The sequence below is a fragment of the Citrus sinensis genome, chromosome 6 (assembly GCF_022201045.2).
Source record: "Citrus sinensis cultivar Valencia sweet orange chromosome 6, DVS_A1.0, whole genome shotgun sequence".
In the NCBI taxonomy this organism is placed as follows: domain Eukaryota; kingdom Viridiplantae; phylum Streptophyta; class Magnoliopsida; order Sapindales; family Rutaceae; genus Citrus; species Citrus sinensis.
In genome coordinates, this window is record NC_068561.1 from 24,367,591 (window position 1) to 24,389,100 (window position 21,510).

General features: G+C 36.0%; 4 protein-coding genes and 2 pseudogenes across 9 annotated transcripts; 3 read left to right on the forward strand and 3 right to left on the reverse strand.

Annotated features, from left to right (window-relative positions):
* Positions 1-888: 888 nt before the first annotated feature.
* Positions 889-2,373, reverse strand: LOC127902935 (WAT1-related protein At4g19185-like; annotated as a pseudogene).
* Positions 2,374-4,965: 2,592 nt separating this feature from the next.
* On the forward strand, positions 4,966-6,844 carry LOC102627962 (probable carotenoid cleavage dioxygenase 4, chloroplastic; annotated as a pseudogene).
* A 146-nt stretch (positions 6,845-6,990) lies between these two features.
* On the reverse strand, positions 6,991-11,257 carry LOC102610404 (protein root UVB sensitive 1, chloroplastic). The gene is made up of 7 exons (XM_006482349.4): positions 10,195-11,257; positions 9,812-10,087; positions 9,419-9,475; positions 9,114-9,312; positions 8,647-8,762; positions 7,749-7,925; positions 6,991-7,522 (listed from the first exon to the last, which is right to left on the reverse strand). The coding sequence occupies exons 1-7, from the start codon at positions 10,843-10,845 to the stop codon at positions 7,238-7,240; spliced, it is 1,761 nt and encodes a 586-aa protein (XP_006482412.1). The 5' UTR covers positions 10,846-11,257; the 3' UTR covers positions 6,991-7,237.
* Positions 11,258-11,518: 261 nt separating this feature from the next.
* Positions 11,519-14,221, forward strand: LOC102610702 (transcription factor IIIA). 2 transcript variants are annotated; one of them, XM_006482350.4, is made up of 6 exons: positions 11,519-11,765; positions 12,221-12,349; positions 12,823-13,111; positions 13,241-13,476; positions 13,617-13,760; positions 13,887-14,221. In XM_006482350.4, exons 1-6 carry the CDS (start codon positions 11,619-11,621, stop codon positions 14,028-14,030), a joined length of 1,089 nt encoding a protein of 362 aa, XP_006482413.1. In that variant the 5' UTR covers positions 11,519-11,618; the 3' UTR covers positions 14,031-14,221. The 2 variants fall into 2 exon arrangements, with proteins under 2 accessions (XP_006482413.1, XP_052299026.1); XM_052443066.1 differs by lacking the exon at positions 11,519-11,765 and adding an exon at positions 12,560-12,746 and having other exon boundaries at positions 12,215-12,349.
* A 485-nt stretch (positions 14,222-14,706) lies between these two features.
* Positions 14,707-19,368, reverse strand: LOC102611219 (cell division control protein 2 homolog). 5 transcript variants are annotated; one of them, XM_006482353.4, is made up of 9 exons: positions 19,121-19,368; positions 18,750-18,776; positions 18,454-18,638; positions 18,251-18,371; positions 17,594-17,767; positions 16,983-17,146; positions 15,824-15,911; positions 15,652-15,723; positions 14,707-15,047 (listed from the first exon to the last, which is right to left on the reverse strand). In XM_006482353.4, the coding sequence occupies exons 2-9, from the start codon at positions 18,756-18,758 to the stop codon at positions 14,958-14,960; spliced, it is 903 nt and encodes a 300-aa protein (XP_006482416.1). In that variant the 5' UTR covers positions 18,759-18,776; positions 19,121-19,368; the 3' UTR covers positions 14,707-14,957. The 5 variants fall into 5 exon arrangements, with proteins under 5 accessions (XP_006482416.1, XP_006482415.1, XP_006482417.1 ...); XM_006482352.3 differs by having other exon boundaries at positions 18,750-18,794; positions 19,121-19,367; XM_006482354.4 differs by having other exon boundaries at positions 15,652-15,705; positions 18,750-18,794; positions 19,121-19,364.
* A 1,163-nt stretch (positions 19,369-20,531) lies between these two features.
* LOC102612079 (hypothetical protein) lies at positions 20,532-21,322 on the forward strand. The gene is made up of 3 exons (XM_006482356.4): positions 20,532-20,689; positions 20,844-20,932; positions 21,032-21,322. The coding sequence occupies exons 1-3, from the start codon at positions 20,666-20,668 to the stop codon at positions 21,201-21,203; spliced, it is 285 nt and encodes a 94-aa protein (XP_006482419.1). The 5' UTR covers positions 20,532-20,665; the 3' UTR covers positions 21,204-21,322.
* Positions 21,323-21,510: the final 188 nt, after the last annotated feature.

Below are 21,510 nucleotides of genomic sequence, written 5' to 3' on the forward strand. Positions count from 1 at the left end.
TATACAAACGATGTGCCATATTTTATTAATTAAAAATACAACATTTATTAAAATTCTTGCTTAATTTAAATCTTTCTAAATTTTTAACGATCTTATACAATGAGTCATATATTATTAATATATGGATATAATTTAATTTTTAAATTTTTTATTTATTAACCAATAATCAATACTTAAATTTTTACTGAGGAGAAGTTCAATAGCCCCACAAATGAGTTGCTTCTTGTAAAATTAAATTACTGAAATTTACATCTCATCGGTGGATTGACTTTTGAAAATCGTTAACTTTTGAAACGTGCAACCGGCTCTTTACAGAATATGTGTCAAAGTGTTAGTGCAATCATTAAAAACAAATCATCAACGAGCATGTATGACTTTGAACTGTCGTTGAAGACATTTCTAAAACAAGCTTCAGAACCCAGGTTGGGACTTGCATGTTGGGTCAAATTAAAGAAGAAACGTTCAATTCTCTCGACAGAGGCAACTTAACTTAATTTTATATAAATCAAACTAGGATTAAAGATATATCCAACATAGAAATAACAACATATTTGCTTAATCTCTAGACTTTGGAGAGAAAACCTGTCCTCTTTAGAAAGCAAGTACAGTTGTGTGATTTAAGTGAGGGATGCTTGCGAATGAAAGGTTCAGTGGCCTGAGTAACATGAGCAACAATATCCGGTGTAGCTTTTCTGTCTCTAGATCGAGGATGCCCAAGGGACCAAATAAAAGTCCAGCGACAATTAGACATCCTCCGATCCTACAATACCGTCCAGATACAAAAAACACCAAGTGAGCTTACACTACCTTCGGCAAGAAGCCAACCAAATGAAAATTTCAACATACTAGAGTAATCGAACGAAAAACAACATGGCGTACGTACATTCCTCAATAGATAGGGCTTCCGAGGAAAAATTTGATAGAATGGCGGATGCTACAAGTTGAATTGGATTGTATAGTGCAACCAAAGCTGGTCTCGAGATCCTATTATACCAAGTCATGAATCCATGGTTGAATGCAGATGCAACAGCTCCCTGGAAAAGTATAGACAAATTTTGTAAAGCATTTCTTTATTTCAGACACATAAAAACGGATCATTACATACAGCTAAAACTTTCTAGATTGGATCATTAAGGAAAAAAAAAAATATATGCATCTATAACATGAGGAAACTTACAGCATATATGACTGCAAACAGTTCAGACTCTGTCAAACTCCAATCCGTTGACTCATTGGCCATAAAGAAGGTTGTTATTACGATGAATATAGCACCAAAGAAGTACGAATATGCTGTAACAGAGAGGCTGGCTGGATATTCCTTTAAAACTTGTGCCCGGATATGTTTACCGCAAGAAATTAGACCTCGGAAAGTATAGCTCAAGCATGAGTTGTGAGCAGAAACTGATCAGGAAATGCACAACAAGACATTATCAAGATGTAGTAGTAAGTCGTATTCATAAAAAATGAAGGGGCTATGATGGCAAAAATCATATAGTATCATCTAAATTTCAGTAAAATGATTCAGTAACCAACTCAGAAAGCACAGATATTTCTAATGAAACTTTACAGTCACAGTTGCAAGAACTTTCAGAAAATGAAAAAGTAACTAGTCTTAAGCAGGACAAGGACGCATGAAACCTTCGTCTTCTACCATCAACGTATATGCTTTTCCAAATAGTCTAATCGTTCTGAAATCCACAAGCAAAACGAATGAATGAGGATTAAGCATAGTTTCCAAAGGCTACACCCAGTAATGTGATTGACATAGCAACGGCCTCAAAGAGATGTCACACAAATCACTTCAGACAGAAAGCAGCTTTAAGAATTGGAAATACACATTTGCGGACTTAAAGAAATGCATTAGACAATCAGCTGCAGAGGAAATTTATTGAAAATTTTCGTAAGAAATCTACCCATTTGTTTGTCGTGAAAGATTAATTAGCAAAAAGCTAAATCTATTTATCATTTTAGTTTTCCAAGCAGAATGGATCAGACTTCTGATGATGTTCTAAAAAGTAACTTAGAACCTATTTAATATTTCTGAAAATGCAACTTCATACACCCAGAAGTGAACTATATAATCCAGTACCGGGATAGCCAGAAGACTAGCCATGCAGATGCAGTTCCAATCATCCAATGATCAAGTCCAAGCTCCAGAAAACTAGACACTAGCCATCCAGCAGGTGCCAGTTGACCCCTTTCACTTATTTCGGTTTGTGTTACAAAGTCCTGGTTACTGCCTCCAAATAAAGCCGGGCCATGGAATAGAACCATTAGTATGGCACCAGAAACACAGATGACTGTACCTCCAACCTTTGCTTGACCTTCAGTTGTACCCAAATTCACCCTCTCTGAACTGCATGAACAAATTCATAATGAAATGGAACAAATTCATCTCCTTTGTTTGTTTGTTTGCTTGCTTACTTGGAACGTTTGCTTAGCTGCGGAGTGTCAAATAATAAGATTATGTTATGGTATGATACATGGATATTTTCTAAATTCATCCCCAAATAAATGGTATTAGAATTAGACCTTAATAACTAGAATGTGATGGACTCGATTAATTGTCCGGGGTAGTGCTTCTTTCCTGCTAGCAGGAGTTCTGTCTGAGAAATTAAGCAGTACCACATATTTTAGAAAAGAATTTACTTCACTTAAACTTTTAATTTCTTAAGTCGAATACCTCAGTGTCCTAGTCCCACCCTCAAAATTGTAAGTGGGGCTTCATTTAGAAGGAAACTAAATTATAAGGTAGTTGGAATGCATTATTGGGTTTGAAAATTATGTTTCAACTCTTTTAACATCTTTTGTAGTGCCTTTTCACTTGTTATCATCCGTTACATGCGGTATATCTTCGACAGCCTATATAATTAGATATTTATGATGTATTTCCCTCTTCCTTTGAATTTATGAAAAACACAGAGTATATACTGAAAAATATGTAAATTATAAAAGCTTATTAGAAGTTAGGTTTGTTGGATAGATAATCTCACATTAATTAACTGAAAATAAATCATGTGTTAGATAACAATCATCTAAGAGATCATGTCAATGGCAAATCAGCAATTACTAGGTCTCATGCAATCAACAACGTAGTTACGATGGTAAAGAAATCTGCAAGATCATCTCAATGAACACATGGATAGCAAGAAACTAAGTATGAAGAAAAGATTGGAATCAAACAGCCAGAGGAAAAGCATTAGATCCCCGATCTCAAGGCTGGCCACATGCATATTTTGTCTTTATTATTGAATTATTTGCTGCCAAAGTAGGTATATAAATAGAATTACAATCCACACGTCATTATTTTTTTTAATTATGTAAGACATGTGTATAAATCTTTGTAATCTTCTTTGTGGAAATGCAACACGAGTATTAACACTTCATAAAATTCTTTATCATCATCTCTTTAGCTGACTTTTGCGTATAAGTTTTAGACTCGTACATAGTACTAATTAGAATCATACTCATGCGCAAGTGAGCCTATATTATCTTTTCACTTGGGTTCATAATATTTTTTCACGTGATAAAGACTATGTAAAAAATCAGCCAAATGATAGGGGTGTTAAGAACCATATTGAGAATAGTTATTCAACTAAATATACAGGATTTGGACAATCCTAAGCTCTTGTATTAATTTTTAAGTATAAGTTAGTCATATGAAATTTTAAAAGTTTTACCCATGTCCTATTTAAGGAAGATGATTTTCTCATATTATATAATACATGAACACAATAATACTTTATAGCATGCAATTTATTTATTGAACAAATATCTAATTGCAGATAATAACAGACTAAATTTATAAGATTTGGACAATTTTTAACTGTTGAGTTAGTTTTTAAGTACAAGTTACCCTTAGAGAATTTTAAAAGTTTTACCCATGTCCCATGAGTCTTATTGTGGGATTAAGAGTGGATCCCATAGTAGTTCTCACCAAATTTAATGTTAGAAAATTTTAACGAGTCCCACGATAAAATCAAGTGCTCTATCATATGGTGGAACGTCATTGAGCTATCCTATTAACTGTAAGACAATTCCACTCAAGTTTTTTTTTTTCTCCATAGTTTTAGATAATGATTTTCTGATGTGTATTTTATTGACCTAACATGCACACAAGACTTGAGTTATCAACTCTTAAGTTAGTTTTTTAAGCATAAGTTAGTCCTATAGAATTTTAAAAGTTTTACCTATGTCCTGTTTAAGAAAGATGATTTTCTCATATTATATAATACATGAAGGCAATAATACTTTATAGCATGCAGCTTATTTATTGTCATGTTGATACAGCAAAATTAGTTTGTCACTCGAGTCTTATGTGTATGTCGGTCAATAAAATACACATTAGGATATCATCATCTAAAATTAGGACAAAAAATTTGTGTCGAATTATCTTAAATAATTAAATGATATTCTGTCATATGATAAGAGTATTTGATTTTATTGCAGGAGACGTTAAATTTTTTAACATTAAATTTTAGTGAGTACTGCTATGGGATCCAGTGCTGATCCCACAATAAGACTCGTGACACAACACCATTGAACTCTACTAGAGCCCCAGCATGCTGAACTGTTGAGACAGCCGCCACAACTTGTCTTAAACTGATGGAAGCTTGATACCATTAATTGAAAAGAAAGTTCTAAATATAAAATCACTTAGCTGCATTATGTAGACTATCTAATTAATTTATGAGTGATGATAGAGTCGTAAACTCTTGTATAAATTGATGTTACATCAATTTATTGGTTGAATGAAAATACAAAATAACAAAAATAATTTATGTGAGCAAAGAGATATTTAATTCAACAAATGAATTAATGCCACATCAGTTTGTACAATAAAAATTTATACAAAAATTTGTGACCGTATCATTACTTTTAATTTATTGTGGTCGTGATAAATAAAAAATATTCATAAGATTTTTCTACAACATAAATATATTATTTCAATTTCGTTATCTGGGTAGTGCGTTTGGCAGCCTTTATAAATACCCCCTTCCAATATTCCATTTTCATAGTAGCCATGGACGCCTTCTCTTCCTCCACCTTATCAACATTACCATCTCATATACCACTCCTCTCTCAAACCAAAAAACCTCCACTATCGTTACCATCATCGTCCTTATCGCAAAGAAAGACCTCATTATCATCATCATCGCAAAGAAAGACGTCATCATCATCATCATCGGCTAGGACAATGATAGTCAATACAATCAACAATCTCTTCAACAACTTGATGATGATAAACTCTAATTATAAACTCCAACCATCTCTCGACCCAAAACGTGCACTTTCTAATAACTTTGCTCCAGTGGATGAGCTTCCTCCAACACAATGCCAGGTAATACAAGGGTCACTCCCATCTTGCTTGGACGGTGCATACATTCGTAATGGCCCTAACCAACAATAACCTCCTCTTTCAGAGCCTTATCATCTCTTCGATGGTGATGGCATGCTGCACTGCATTAGAATCTCACAAGGCCAAGCCACCTTCTGTAGCCGCTGTGTCAAAACTTACAAAATACACCATTGAAAACACTGTTGGTTCTCCCTTTGTTCCCCGCGCCTTCTCTAGCTTCAGTGGCCCTCTTGCGTTTCTAGCATGAGCTGCTGTCCCTACAGCTCGTGTTCTCACAGGCCAACCTAGTATTAACAATGGATTTGGTCTAACAAACGCCAGTTTATCTTTCTTGGGAGACCATCTGTTTGCGATTTGTGAAGGTGATCTCCCATATGCTGTACGCTTGACGTCTAATGGTGACACCGAAACTTTGGGACGTCATGATTTTGATGAAAAGTCAGGGATGAACATGACTGCCCATCCGAAAAAAGACCCTGCAACAGACGAAACGTTTGCTTTCCGTTATGGTCCAATACCTCCGTTTGTGACACTTTTACTTTGATGCAAGGGGAGAGAAACAGATTGATGTACACATAGCAATGGCAGGACGTCACCCTCTTTTCATGCATGACTTTGCAATAACAAAGAAACATACCGTCTCTGTTGACACCCAATTGAATATGTATTATACGGAAATGATTCTCCGAGGAGACTCTTTGCTGCATTCGGATCGAACCAAGGAGTCAAGAATTGGTGTCATTCCGCGATGCGCGAAAGATTCATTGCAAATGAGATGGTTTGACGTGCCGGGATTTAACAATATACATGCTATCAATGAATGGGATGAGGAGGACGGCAACGTAATCATTTTGGCACCAAACATATTATCTATTGAACAAGCATTTGGAAAAACAGAACTTGTTCCTTGTTTGATGGAAAAAGTGAGGATTGATCTCAGAACAGGAATAGTATCAAGGCATCCTATTTCAGCAAGAAATCTGGATATGGGGGTCATAAATCCGTGATATCTGGGAAAAAAGAACAGGTATCGGTATGCAGATAATATGTTTTTAAGAATACAAGATCCGGCGGTGTTGCGGCGAACACTGAAGCTGATGAAGATAATGGGTACGTGGTGTCGTATGTTCATGATGCGAAGACTGGTGAATCAAAGTTCTTGGTGACGGATGCAAAATCACCTCATTTGGATATTGAGGCCGTAGTGAAGTCGACTCAGAGTGTGCCAACAGGTTCCCATGGCCTTTTTGTGAGGGAGATTGAACTTCGTAAACTTTACAAGTGCAAATATCCCATCACTTGACAGATTTGCATTCAGGAAAGCTTAGGGGATCGTCAGCCTGAGAAACTATGGTGAAAACATTGTGTGAAAATTATGAATCATAGATTGAAGACAAGGAAGAGCATTTTTTAAATAAAGTTGTAGCAAGAGCACAGCCAGTGGGGCAGATTTTATGTAAAGTCATATCAAGACTCAGTTGATGTTGTTGTATGAGCATTCGATTTCCTACCTTTTAGTTACACTAATAAACATAAGCTTCTTTCAGAATTATATGTATTTGATAGATGTTGATAATATATGAAGTACTGAAAACAAATAAAATAAGTAAACTAGAGGGAGCTTAATGATATATTGCAAGAGAGAATGTCGGCTTTTCATTATCGCTGGCTAGCTAGACAGATATACAGTGTTTCCTATTGCTAGCAAATAGAATGCTGACAATCAATGACGTGTAGATCATCAACAACTTTCTGTATAATGAACTTAACAAATTAATTCACAAAACAGTGCCTTTCCTAAAATATTAGTCTCTAAACATAAGTTTTGTTTTGGTCCTAGAATGAATTGCCAGAATGAAAGGCCAGAATCGGGATATATCAGCTTGCCACCGAAGGCTCCACATAACCAGGACGTATCCTATTAGGTAAAGGCCTTGCAATAAGACCATCAGTGACCCAACCTACGGAAGCGCTGTCACTTTTGACATGGTTAAATTCCCTTTGCACGTAGTCCAGTGAGATTTCTAGCCTTCCACCAGGTGCACAGTCAGCAGAAGTACTTGTTGCTACTATTCCCGCATTTCTTTCCAACCAATAGAGGTAACTCGCTTGGAACAATGACTTCAGCATGTCTTGAGGTAAAGCACTTTCTTTAAGCACGACCTGATCAAAGCAAGTAGACAGTCAAAACGTCAAGAAAAAGTTCAGTGCATTTGTTTTCTAACTTTGGAATGACAAAGTTAACTGTCTTCTCCGATTAATTCATTCTTTCAATTAAAGGGTAATCAAATGTTTTAAGTAGAAAAACATCAAAAAGGGAAAGAAACACTCAAATTTGAAAAAAAAAAATGATGTGATGACATGAGACAACAAGGAGGTAGCTAATTACACAGAATTTTCCACCGTGCTCAGTCAAAATGTAGCCTTCATCTTCATATAAACTGAATAATGCATGAGCATCCTCCTTATTGTTGACAACATCACTGAGCTTTGATCCAAGCTGTAGCCGATGCTCAATTTCAACCGCAGCATCCTTCGCTTCCGATGATAGAACAAGTAATTGTGACTGAAAATGGATATTCACTAATAAGAATCAATAATACCACTACTACTGCATATGCATGTTAAACTTGTATGGTCACACTGCTCAGAATCATATAAATTCTCCAAGCATCCCAATCCCAGTACTTAAATCACCGAGCAATTGAGTGTTATGGAATGAATTTAGTCATTGTTAAATAGATTAATGCCCTGGTCCGATCTATTTCCCTTACTGAAGGTGCAGAAGAAAGATGAATGCTTAGAGGAGTGGGAGTATTTAATCACACACTGATGAATCCATAAACCAGGCTCTTGCTCACCACAAGGTACCAGCAAAATCAAGAACTTGAATTCATAAATGACTGGATAATGATGAGCATTGGAAGTTCTACAAAGCTAGATACTATAATGCAGCACTATATATCCACCCTAACTAGGCCTGCTATGACTTATGATGCTGCAATGTAGTCTTTTTACAATTTTTAGTTTGGTGGTCATATGCACCTATAACATTATTTAAAGTGATTTCTTCAACATAAAGCTCCCATAAGGTACGAGACAATAAAACCGCAGCTATATGCCCAGACACGTGCATTTTGAAATGAAAACCAGCATTAGCTTTCTTTGGTCTGTCAATTCTCAAATCTACGCTTCCTGATCATTTGGGATGTTTACCTTCCATTATTCTATTTTCTCTAGAATTTAACAACTAGCAACAGAGGTAAGAAAATAAGAACTGAACTTACTTTGTTTGCAGACTTTATTTTAAAAAAATGAAAGGCTGGAAAAAGTGGTTCCTCATCATTGACCTCCTTGACTGGAGGAGCTTGGCCACTGAGGAGATATTCACTGAAGACCAGACCTGTTGTAACAGTAATACAACAAGAAACAAAAACTCTGTAATAGAGATCATTATGAAAATGACTATGATGTAATAATGATTTCACGTTATAGGGCCAATTTCTATTGCTGCTAGAAAATCCAAGTTGACATGATATCACACAGAAGTAATGGAGTATGCAAATGATATCACAAAGGTATACTATCTATTCATTAGGGATCAAATAAGTATTTCATGTACATTGCGAACTTTTTCATTGAAATATTCAAGTCGAAATGTAACAATACCAATGCCAAAACACTTCTAATCAAAAAAACAAAAAAAAAGGATAAAAGAAAGAAAGAAAAGGACTGAATGAAAGAGGAGACTTACTTGCACGGTAGGGATTTAAAGTCCTAAGTTCAATGGACTGGTATGACTTCAGATTACAGTACATGTGAATCCATGTCACAACACTGAAGGAAGCAAGTGCAAAAGGCATAGATGAGCCTATATGATTAGCCAATGCTATACCAAGCATGATACCAATAGCTTTGCTCACCATTCCTTGAGCTTCACCTTTAGCAATTACCTAAAATTAATAATTCCATTCAGAAAAGATATGCTGGACGACAAAGGGAATTTAATATATAGTAGCACTATAAAAACTAGTAAATAAAAAAGAAAACTGCATTCACCTCAGCAAAGTTCCTTCGAGCAGCAAAACCAGCATAGAAGCAGCTCCTTGTTGATGCCTGTGAATTGATGAGTGTAAACTTTCATTAAATGTACATCATATATTAGGTGGGTCAATGTGAAAAGAAAACAACAGAACATCACAACATTCACAGACTGTGAAATTGTTCATAAAGCAGAGAAACTGAACACAATGTTAATTTAAAGATATGGTGGACATAAATGGCTAATACGATATCCAACCAGGTATCTACACCTAAACCATCTAACTTAAAAAAAACAGAATTGAATTCAGTAGGAAGTTTTTCCATTTCAGCTCCAAACTCTGCATTACAACAGCATCATAATAAAGTTTGGAACGTGCTAAAAACAAACACCAACATTGTTTGTAGTACCTGAATGAGTGCAGCGGCTGAACGACCAGCTCCAGCAGCAGCACCAATGAAAACAAAATGGTGCGGAAAAGCAGGAGTTAACATCTCTAATCCAAAGGCAGCATTTTCCAAAAGATCAGCAAACAACCTCCACCCTTTAGGATTCACATCAAAATGCCTTCCGAAATTTGACAACATAATTTTACTAAGATACCCGATTCCATCTTTAAGTACCCAATTAATAGCAGCTGCTGTAGGAATAGCTCCTTTACCCAATCCAATAGCATAAAGCAAAGCCTACATCACATCTCTTAAATATAAAACAAAAAACAAAAAATTGACTGCCAGGCGTTCGAAGAAAGTTCTCAATCAGAATTATTGCTTTTTTTTTTGGGGGCAGTTACCTGGGTAGCAAGAACGCCACTAATTTGGCTGGCAACGCCCTGAACGCTCCGCCAAAGAGAGTAGTTCAAATAATCACTAGTGACACTATCAGGAAAACCTTCGGGTAGCATGAATTGCACAAAGAGTTCTCTACACTCATCCCATAATTTATTAACAGATAACAGCGACGATAACGAAGCATTACTTGCACTTGCAACAACAAATGCATCTTTTGTGAAATCAGGAATCAGCTTGGTCCGCTTGCTTCCCTTTACTTCCCAAACGGCGTCGTATTCCTTATTGCCGTCGTCCTCAGAACTTGTTGCAGTTCTTGCAATTGCTGTGGCCACTTGCAAGTGACAGAAACAATACAAAAGCGATGGTACAAACAAGAGAAGTGAATAAAAAGACCCTGAAGAATCATCATCACCACCATTCCCGCCGTGCCACCACCAAGAACCAGAGGGGTTATTGTTATTGTTGTTGTTGTTGTTGTTGCCGCTGCTACCGCCATTGCCAATGGAGCAAGAGAGCAAAGGGAAGTGAAATTTATCGAATGCTTTAGTGTTAATAACAAAATTTTGTTTCCAATACGGAAAATGTAATGGGGATTGTGGGGATGGTGACAGCCCAATTCCATTGAGGTACAAGGCCCTGCTAACGCACCCCATTATTTTTCTTCTTCTTTTTTTATTTAACGATGTTTCTGCAAGTGAAGCGTACGCTGCAATCTCTCTCTCTCTCTCTCTCGCTCCCTCCCTCCCTCCCTCTTGGCGCTCGTGGAAGAAGGAAACTCTCAAACCGGCAAAAGGCAAAGGGTTAGTGTGAAACGTATCTTTATAGTTTTCAAAACTAGCAAATTAGTCCACGAGTTCGCGATTTTGTTCAATAAAAAAAGTTGGCGCATTAATTTATGATTTTTTTTAAATTTTGAAAACAGATTTAGAGAATTAAATATTCATTACTCCGCAGGCTTTAATTATAAATGCGACAATAATAATCTATTCAGATACTGTCTATATTATTGACCAATATTTAATCGATGAACTCGTGCGACAATATGCAAAAGATATAAAACATTAAAATAACTCGATAACAATAAGAATTTGGTCAGTTTTGGCAAACGGAATTGCGATTGGAAGACAGATATTAATTTGGAAAACGTGGTAAACTTGTGGGTTAATTTGGTGCTTTTGTCAAACCATAGGGACAAGTATGATAATAACCCAAACAGGAAGTTACCCTAATGAACGATATCGTTTCTCTCCGTGATTTTGGCTTGAAACGAACGGCCCAGATGTATTGTAGCTCATCCAACAGTCAGTTATAAAAGACGGTTTCTGGATTGTGTTATTTATCTAGCCGCCGGATCGCTTACCCTAACTTCACTGTAAACTCTCTCTTCCCAGTTATATATTGCCGCGATAATCAGTTATTGTATTGAATGGAGGAGGTCTCTGATATGGAAGAAGAAAAAGGATTGGAAGAACGGCCAAAATCAAGAGACGTAAGGCGTTATTACTGTGATTACTGTGGGATTTGCAGGTCCAAGAAGTCTCTCATTCTTTCCCACATCGCCTCTCACCATAAGGTTTGATTCTCTTGCCTTTTTTGTTTAATGAAAAAAATTTGTTTCACATAATTAGGAATTTTAGATTCTTAAGGGATTATTGAAATTCAACTTTTTGCTCATATGGTTTTGTATTTTGACTTCAATTGTAATTTGCTGTCTAAGCTTCTGTGAAAACCGTAGTATTTGACGCTTATCTGAGAAACCAATTTTGTCTTTTACCCAAAAAAGGTGTTTTTCTTTTTAATAAAAATCTGGGTTCAATTATTCAATTGCTTTGCACTTTAATTGAGCGTTAGTGAGTCAAGTTTCAAGGGTAACAACGTTTGCTGCTAGAATTTAGTGGGTGGCTCGAGTGTCCAACTTGAATTCTCTGAGCTGCTTGGGAATTTCTGATGATGAACAAACAATTACACTAAGTACAGTTGTGCCCGTCTATCTTATAGTTTTTTATTTTATTGATTCTTTTCTATCAGGAAGATGAGGAAAGGGTTGATGGGGATGGGGAAACAAAAGGAGTGCAATGCAATACATGCGAGGAATGTGGTGCTAGTTTCAAGAAACCTGCTTACTTGAAACAACACATGCTGAGTCATTTGCTTGAGGTATTTCAGAATAATTGTTGGGCATCTTTCCTTTTCCACAGAGTTCTTTTTCAAGAGTACATTCATTGTGGTCTTTTTCCTGTTACATGGCAAAATTCCTCTGCTGATGTCTTGTTTTATAATCCTTCATCAAGAAAAGAACTTTCAATACCTAGTTAGTGGGATCCTTTTCATATTGTTTGTGTCAATTAAAGATCAATAATTTTGCAGGAATTTTGGTTTTTGAGAAATCTGAAAAAAACCATGGAATTTGTAGCGTGAAGCATTGGATCCCTCACAGAGAACTCCAAAATGCAAGAGGTTGCAATTTTAAACTTGAATGGACCAGTATCAGGTTGGGAGACCTCCTGAGAAGCTCCATCAAGTAAGCCTCATTCACGCAATCTTCCGAATCGAGGTTTGGATATGTATGCTTGCACTTAGGTTTGTCAACTATGCAGTGGATCACTGCTGATTCATTTGATTTGCTGCAGAGGCCATTTCGCTGCTCGGCTGATGATTGCCATGCCAGCTATAGAAGAAAAGATCACTTGACTCGGCATCTATTACGGCATCAAGGAAAATTATTTAAGTGTCCAATAGAAAACTGCAATCGTGAATTTACCATTCAGGGCAATATGAAAAGACATGTGAAAGAACTTCATCATGAGGGCACCACATCCACTGATTCTGGTGATCAGAAGCAGTACATCTGTCAGGAAATTGGGTGTGGAAAAGTATTCAAATATGCCTCCAAGTTGCGGCAACACGAGGATTCTCATGGTCTGTTGCTTAAATTCCAAATTAATATGAAATTTTGTAACATAATATTTGTTATAGTGAATGTTTGAAGTGTTGTTTGAGTTGAAGTTGGCAGTCTGCAAGCTCTGACCAACATGTTTGTGTCCACAGTTAATCTAGACTCTGTGGAGGCATTTTGTTCTGAACCTGGATGTATGAAGTATTTTACGAATAAACAATGCCTAGAGGCCCACATCAGGTCATGCCACCAATATATTCCATGTGAGATATGTGGGTCCATGCAGTTGAAAAAGAATATCAAGCGACATGTCCGCACACATGAAGCCAGAGATTTATCTGAGAGAATTAAATGCCAATTCAAGGGCTGCCTCCTCTCATTCTCAACTGTAAGAAGCAGCTACCTTTGAGTTCCCTCTGCTGCCACCTCCACACCCGCCCCACTTCTTCTTTTGGCCTGAATTGATTTTCTTGCATTATATATGTTACTTATTTAATATCTTTCCACCATTGGTCTATCTGTTTGCAGAACTCAAACCTCCGGCAGCATGTGAAAGCTGTGCACTATGAAATCAAGCCTTTTGCCTGTAGCTTTTTTGGTTGTGGCATGAGATTTGCCTTCAAGCATGTGAGAGATAACCATGAGAAATCTGGGCACCATGTTTATTCTTCTGTGAGTGTACTGTGAAAATAATGTCAAGACAGCTTTCATTTTTTTCCAATATTTTCTCATTTAGCTTGGTAAAACATCATGATTAGCACTGATAAAAACCATACTCTGTTTTTGCTTTGGTATCAGGGGGATTTTGTAGAGTCGGATGAGCGGTTCAGGTCAAGGGAGAGGGGTGGGCGAAAGAGGAAATGTCCAACCGTGGAAATGCTGATACGAAAGAGGGTTTCGCTGCCGAGTCCCACCCAATCTTGTAATCTTTACGAAGATTGATGATACTCCTGATTGACCTAGGTTTGCAGTATATAGGTACTGCCATTAGATTTCCTCATTGAAATTTTGCAGTCACATCCGTCTACTCCATTTACACTGTATGTACCTACTTCAAAGACTATTAAAGTATTAACATATAATCTATGTATAGTTGAAAAATGAAAATATAGGCTGCTTCTTATCTCTTGTAAGGCCATTGCCTATTGGTGTTTGCGCAATTATGACCCTTGATTATGAGTACCGTTCAACATGGATTAACAATAAAATCAGAAAGATCACAAAATGCTAAAACGCGATATGATCCTACCCATCAAAGATTACTTGTTTTACTTAGGTATGTACGCGTGTGTATATATATATATTAAAATGTTAAATATAACAGCCGTTTTTCGCCCCTGGTACAACCTAATAATAACTGCCGCAATTTGCCTCCAATACAAGCTAATAAATTAATAATATCATTTGGATCTACTAATCGAAAAGAAGGAAAAAAAATCATTTGGCAATATTATCAGTGGGTTCCGTTTTGATGCCGTGCAATCAAGCAATTATAATCATTCATTTCATACAATATATTCAGTAACTTACCATTTCATTAAGGCTAATCTTAAGAGTCCATACAGCATTTGTTCTTTTCACATGCTTTCAGCAAGCAAATTTGAGTAATCGAACAACAAATTCAATTTGGTGTATTGCATATCAAATATTTAAAAGAAAAACTGGCACAAGCATTTATCCACAAGATCAAGAAAGCCGCGAATACACGATTACAAACTAGGCAAATCCAGAGATGACTGTAAAAAGCCATTCCATGTAGTAAGACTTTTCAGTAAAACTGCAAGTAAAGACAGTCGGCAAATTTCGCAAACAATCAAAACCAAAGGCTTCACAATAATGTCAACACTCTAATAGCATATACAACAGATATTAGGGTACAAATTCGACGTCCCTGAAGTATTCATGTTCTAGAGCACTTCTGGCAGTAATTCTTCTGCTTGGATCCATGCAGAGCATTTTCTGGAAAAATGATATACAAAGGGCATAAGTATCTCAAATAGAAAACATCAGTGCAAATTGTAATTTCACAGTACACAATACTCAGCTTTGGAATCACTTTATGTTCAAGGTATAGATATTAGTAAAAGAATTGAAAGAAATCCTAAAATGTAAGAAATAAAAGCCTTAAAATTTCCTAAAAACAATTTTTTTTTAATCCTGAAATCTACGAAATTAAAGCCCTATGACAATGGCCTTGGGTCATCATCCAATTACCACAATCCTCAGAAGGGCTAAAAAATTAAAAAGGCAATGATGTAGGAAGGATCTAATTTAGGACTTTGCTTTCAGGCACATATTGCCAAAGAGAGACTTTAAAAACTTCTAAACACTGGATGTCATTTGAAAATAAAAAATAAATAAGTAAATAAAAATTAAATTGGAGCCATTTGGCTGACAACTCACTGAGCTCACACTAAAGGGACATCATATTACAAAATAAAAAGCCCCAATTGAGTAGAAAGATTCATAGAAAACTCGTTTTATGTATACAATACTAGGTATTATTGAGCTGCAAACAGGGAGGAACAGATGCAGTTAGCATCATCTCAAATCTTGAACTTACAGAAAGGAGATCAATGCCAGCTGGCTCAAGATTTCGAACAACAGTCCCCAACTCCTGCAAATAACATGTGCACTAAGAAAACTTTATAAAGTATATTCTCTCTTTTCTTTCTCTGCAACATAATTACATCACTGCATACAGCAAACATGACGTCATAACTAAATCCCATTACCTTAGAAGGCCATTTAGGAAAGGCAGATTTAAAGTCAGGCAATGAAGTCACTCCAGGCCATGTGTCCTCATTAGGTGTTCCCAAGACTCTTCATAGAGGGTGGGGGGGGGGAAAAAGAGTGAGCCAGAACCAAATAGAGAGAATAAAGAATATAAAGAAAGATACAAAAACAATGAAGATGCACCAAGGAGATCCATTCTGTTCCACATCATTTCTTCTTCTCTTCTTAGGCAAAATTGACCATTATTGAAAGGTAATTTAAGAAAAAAATTTGCAAAACTTACTTAACAACACTAGTGAATAAACAGAGTCAATAACTTTTATGGGACAACCAAAACGTAGTATTCTCAACTGGCCTCACATTAAAATGGATAAAAATTTTCAAATCCTAAGCCAAGCCATAAATTTACAAAATAGCATATTATTCCCTCCATTTTGCTGAATATCTCATGTTATCTATACGTTCTCAAAATTATTCAAGACTATATTTACAAGAGAAAGAAAAGAAAAGGTACATGACCAACAGAAATCACATGAAGGAGAAGTCACTGATCACTCAGATAAAATATATCAAGTACAAACTAAACCAGAGGAACAATAATAGTTAACATACAAATCATATTTCCAATATCATAGTCAGAAAACAAGTTTCCATCCAAACCTAGATCTATGAATCTGGGAAAACCAGCCTGAGGTACCTTAACCACACAATCTAGGAATCTTGGAAAAGAAGTCTGAGAAAACTTAACCATATAATCTTTTTATTTCAACACACTATGATTTTGGAGGAACAATAATATTTAACATATTTATCATCTTTCCAAAAACAGTCAGAAAATAAGTTTCAATCCAAACTTAGATCTAGGAATCTTGTAATCATACATTCATTCCATTTCAACATACTAGCTCATCTAAGCAAAACAATTCATTGCACATACGAGGGATGAATAATCAGATGTCAACTTCCATCTTTCATTAAAAACCAACTTCTCAACATTCAATGTATCATAACTTTATTTTCTCCCCTCAGCATAGTTGATTCAGAGTGTAATTCAGGATATACAAAGAGAGAAGAGATCACTCTAGAAATATGGTACGAACATATCATATTCTAATATAATTACTGAATGAATCTAATCAAGTTTGGGAAACAATAAACCTGAAGATCTTGAATAACTCATCAATCTCAGAGTCTCCTGGAAACAATGGCCGCTGGTTCACCATCTCAGCAAATATACATCCCACCGACCACACATCAACTGGAGTAGAGTAATGGCGAGATCCTAGTAATATTTCAGGTGCTCTGTACCACAATGTCACCACCTAGAGAGAACTGATATTGAGTATAAACGCAGCAAGGCCATGGTATCAACAGAAAATTTTAATCACTGAAGTAGCCGATACATAATACCTTGAGAAACTGCAGTATCAATGAACCAGCCAGTACACGATACCTTAAGAAGCTAAAGTATATTGGGATACCAGTACTACCCCAATGCTAAAAAGAAAGAAAAAGAGTTTACAATATTTGGGGCATACCAGCAGCCTCCAACCGCCCAAAAAAAAAAAGCTCAAACAAAGGTAAATCCTAGTAGATACAAAGATGAGCACACACTCTCCCTCGTATAAAATCAGACTAGACTCACTCGTATGGCCAACCAAAATTGTAGAAATAGAAGTTCTGCATCCCTAGTACACCGCTATATGTTTTCTTTGATACAATAATAAAACATTATTGTTCAGAAACTTAAATGCAGTCATCTTTAGTACCTCATGTGTAAATGTCCTAACAGGAATACCAAAAGCCCTGGCCAGTCCAAAATCTGCTAGCTTTAGTGCATTCGTACGACGATCTATTAGCAAATTTTGTGGTTTCAAATCTCGATGAAGAACCCGGTGAGAATGGCAGTAGGCAATGCCACGTAGAATTTGATAAAGGAATGTCTGCAAGACAAGAAACAAGCAATATGACTGTAAGTAGTATCATTCTCTCCATCTTGATTGCTATAAAAAGAAAAAAAAATGTTTCATCATTTTGAGCGAGGTACTCAATCAGGTAAACTAACTGCAGTAATCAAACAATAATTGCAAATGGATCAAAAGATTATATGAGGATCACCAAACATGCAATCCTACAGCAATGCATCTCTGCTTGACAAGCCAAAAAGGCATCATTAAACCAAAAAAATAAACATGCGCATTTTAGTGGGGTGAATTCCTGGCTAATTTTGAACCTCAAAGTATGAATTTAAATTTGAAGGGCTATGATAGATCATCAACACTATGACCAATTAAAATGCCTTTGGAGAAAGTAATTTCCCAAGGTAAGAAAATACTAGCTAGTCTCTAACCACATTGCATACAGGAATCTAAAGAGCAAAATATAAACCTCAATTTATGAAATGTAACTATATATCTCAAACTCACTTTTATCAGACGAGGATCATTAGCAAAATCTGGGCAAGAATCCATGTGCTTCTTCAAATCCAAGTCCAAATACTCGAAAACCAGATAAAGTTTCTTCTCGCTATGCACTACATCTTGCAACCTGATATCCAAACGTCCATCAAACAAGATAGAATACATAATGACACATAAGAATCCATCTACTACGAGTGAAATGTATATACCTAACAATGTTCCCATGCTGCATTTCTTTCAAGAGGGAAATTTCTCTAATTGCGGTGCTAGGCACACCTTCATCTTCCTGCTCAAGGCGGATCTTCTTCAATGCTATTGTCTCATTCGTGACACAATTACGGGCCTTGTAAACTACTCCATAGGTTCCTTCACCAATCTTCTCAACCTTTTCATACTGGCGCATTCACAGACATTAGAACCACTTCAATAATAACATTTATAGTAAAAAATGGAAAGCAGTTATGAGCTAAAACATTGTAAATTTATTATAAATTTGTTCACCTACCTGGTCCATTCAGTCTTAATGTAACAGCTACACGAACGAGGCGTCCTAAAAGCCAAGATTAAGTAAAAGTTTACAGTAAAACACAGCCACATTTCCTACTAATGTAGTATCCGAATTCACAAAAATGAAACAAATAAATGTTACTGATAAATAAATAAAAATTATATACTATAAATAGCTAAATTCTGCGCATCCTTGTGGTCAGATTTAAGCAATGTGAGGATTAAAAACACACGAATCTCATGAAACGGTTGTAAATTTTACCATTCAATTTATTAATAATGGATCATTTGTCGAAGGCAGTGCGAACGAAGGAGAAAATTTTGTAAAATGAAAAAAAAAATAAATTGCATTAGACGATCGAAAGAAACCTTGCTACCGACGGACGGCGACAAGAACGGCACGAATCGACGGCGTAGGTGGCGGCAGTGTGTTATGAAGAGAAAATTAACCGCTTACGAAAGAGAAAAATACAAATGCATAATACAGTAACAGACGCGAGGACGATCCAAGCCGACGGGGGAGATCGCCGGAGTAAGAATGAGGTGATTGGAGTCAGCGGCGGCGGTGGAAGAAGTGAGTTTTATGAGTGAGAACAGAGTAGAGTGGTAGGTTTTGGATATTTTTACGGATTTATACTCGTGGGTTTCGTACGGGCAGGCTCATGAAATGAAATCACAGCATTGCAGTTGTTTTATGCCACCTGTTGTCATATGGCTTTGGATCGGCTTATGTACGGGTTCAACTTGGCCTAAGTATGTGGACCGGACCGAACATTCGGTTCTCTGCAAAATTTGCGAAGATTTTCAGAATAGCCCGTATAATTTATAACAGGGACTTCGAATTAAGTTTTTTGTCGATTATATCAAATAGGCCCAGACCAGGAAGCCTCTATGATCTGTTTCCTACTCGAATTTAACGAAGGATAGTTCGTACTTCGGAATTTTAGAATCATATATATATTGAGAAGGACTTACTTAATTGTCAAAAGAGACTTAAAAATAGGTTAAGGGTGAAACAAAAATTAATTAAGGTAAGAGTAAAGACATAGGGTTTGGAAATAGAATCTTGGCTCTAATATATTATTTTAACCATATAACTGAAGTTTTAATTTTTTTTAATATTAATTTAATCTCTTTTCTATTTATGTAAGCAGACATTTTTTTTTGTCTAACGTAAAAAATTGAATCACCTCAACGAGACGCATGGCACCCGCGTTAATTAAGCTGCGTTATGAAGATTTTGATTTAAAATCAAGAAAGTGAAATAAAAGACAAAGAGTGAAGCTTGATGATTGATGATATTTTTACTAATTCAACAGTCCACGTTGAAGAAAACAAAGGTTAATAATAAATTAATAATACACTTGTCTTTAATTTAAGGCCCTTTGTGATGATATGACAGGCAAGTTATAGTTTGCAAATGAAATCAGAAAGGAGATAAGCCTAATGATCCACCAAAGAGTTTTTTTTTATATTTTTGAAACAAAAATTTCATTGTCGTCTCCAGATAAAAAAAAAACAGGCTTGTTGGATGAGTACTAGGAGAGAATGGGAACCTTCCAAGTGAATAATAAAAGCACAAATTGTCAACTATTTGGGTCATTTCGAAAGTTACCAAGTTAAGGAAGGAAAAAGAAACAAGAGGCTAAGCCCCTGGTTTTGAGTGAAGTCAAAAATTTAAAGCTTGAATGCAGCCCACTGAAACAAACCTTAAAACCTTACCAATTCGGCAATTCAATCTGGTCCTTATCATTGCTGACGAGCAGAATCTTGACTGTTCCAATTTCGCAACACTATATATAGGGACACATACAAGAGTACTGAAACATACATAAATTGCATTGAACTATTTTCATATACCTGGAGAACGTCGTCCTAAACTGATCAAAGTCTGAAAAAGAAGAAAAGTTGGAAATGGGGCGTTGGATGAGGCCAGAGGTACATACATGCATGAAGCATGAAATATGAATGAATATATATCTTCATTTCTATTAGATATATATCTTCATTTATATTTATTTCGAAGGATTATTAATTATTTAATTAATTTGTATACATATCTCATGCATTGATTTTTCCTTTCTTTAACCAGGTTTATCCATTAATGGCTGCCATGACCTTTGTGGCTAGCATGTGCGTCTTCCAGCTTACTAGGAACGTGCTGCTAAATCCCGATGTCAGGTACCTTTTGATTTGACGCTTTTATAAACTTGACAAAGGTGACGGAGAATTCACGACTGTTGTGCTTCGATCGAAATTAATGTTAAATGATTGATGCAGAATAAACAAGGGGCGTAGGAGCATGGGAGTGCTTGAGAACGAAGAGGAAGGAGAGAAATATGCAGAGCATGGACTTCGCAGGTTCCTTCGTACTCGCCCTCCTCAAGTCATGCCCGCCATTAACCGCTTCTTCACCCAAGATAAAGATCAATTTCAACCCCCCAAGAATTAACAACAGTCAATTTATCATACAAGAGACATGGGAAACTATGTCTATTAATTATTTTTATTATTTTGCACAGTTTGTCAACTTTTATTTCTGTTTTTCTATATACAATTTTTTTTCCTTTCTTTAATAAATTTATTTTTTGATAGCTGTAATTTAGTTGTAACAAAGACCTTCAATGTTATTTTCTTTTCTTTTTTTTTATATAAATTATTTGACATAAAATAGGAGATCTTTAAAAATTTAAAAGAGTTTATATTAGAAAAGAATCTTAATTTATTCAAGATTTACTATTAATTAAATATCAAGATAA

What these genes read in the sequence shown, in the direction of transcription:
- LOC102610404 (XM_006482349.4), bottom strand. Translation starts at nt 10,845, where the DNA reads ATGGGGTGCGTTAGCAGGGCCTTGTACCTCAATGGAATTGGGCTGTCA. An exon ending in CTCGAAGGAACTTTGCTGAG is followed by an intron (nt 9,313 to 9,418) that starts GTGAATGCAGTT and finishes TATTAATTTTAG; the next exon opens with GTAATTGCTAAAGGTGAAGC. An exon ending in TTTAAATCCCTACCGTGCAA is followed by an intron (nt 8,763 to 9,113) that starts GTAAGTCTCCTC and finishes CTGTTACAACAG; the next exon opens with GTCTGGTCTTCAGTGAATAT.
- LOC102610702 (XM_006482350.4), top strand. Translation starts at nt 11,619, where the DNA reads ATGGAGGAGGTCTCTGATATGGAAGAAGAAAAAGGATTGGAAGAACGG. An exon ending in ACATCGCCTCTCACCATAAG is followed by an intron (nt 11,766 to 12,220) that starts GTTTGATTCTCT and finishes CTTTTCTATCAG; the next exon opens with GAAGATGAGGAAAGGGTTGA. An exon ending in GCAACACGAGGATTCTCATG is followed by an intron (nt 13,112 to 13,240) that starts GTCTGTTGCTTA and finishes TTGTGTCCACAG; the next exon opens with TTAATCTAGACTCTGTGGAG.
- LOC102611219 (XM_006482353.4), bottom strand. An exon ending in ATGATCCTCGTCTGATAAAA is followed by an intron (nt 17,768 to 18,250) that starts GTGAGTTTGAGA and finishes CTTGTCTTGCAG; the next exon opens with ACATTCCTTTATCAAATTCT. An exon ending in TTAGGACATTTACACATGAG is followed by an intron (nt 17,147 to 17,593) that starts GTACTAAAGATG and finishes AGTTCTCTCTAG; the next exon opens with GTGGTGACATTGTGGTACAG.
- LOC102612079 (XM_006482356.4), top strand. Translation starts at nt 20,666, where the DNA reads ATGGGGCGTTGGATGAGGCCAGAG. An exon ending in GGCGTTGGATGAGGCCAGAG is followed by an intron (nt 20,690 to 20,843) that starts GTACATACATGC and finishes TTCTTTAACCAG; the next exon opens with GTTTATCCATTAATGGCTGC. An exon ending in CTGCTAAATCCCGATGTCAG is followed by an intron (nt 20,933 to 21,031) that starts GTACCTTTTGAT and finishes TGATTGATGCAG; the next exon opens with AATAAACAAGGGGCGTAGGA.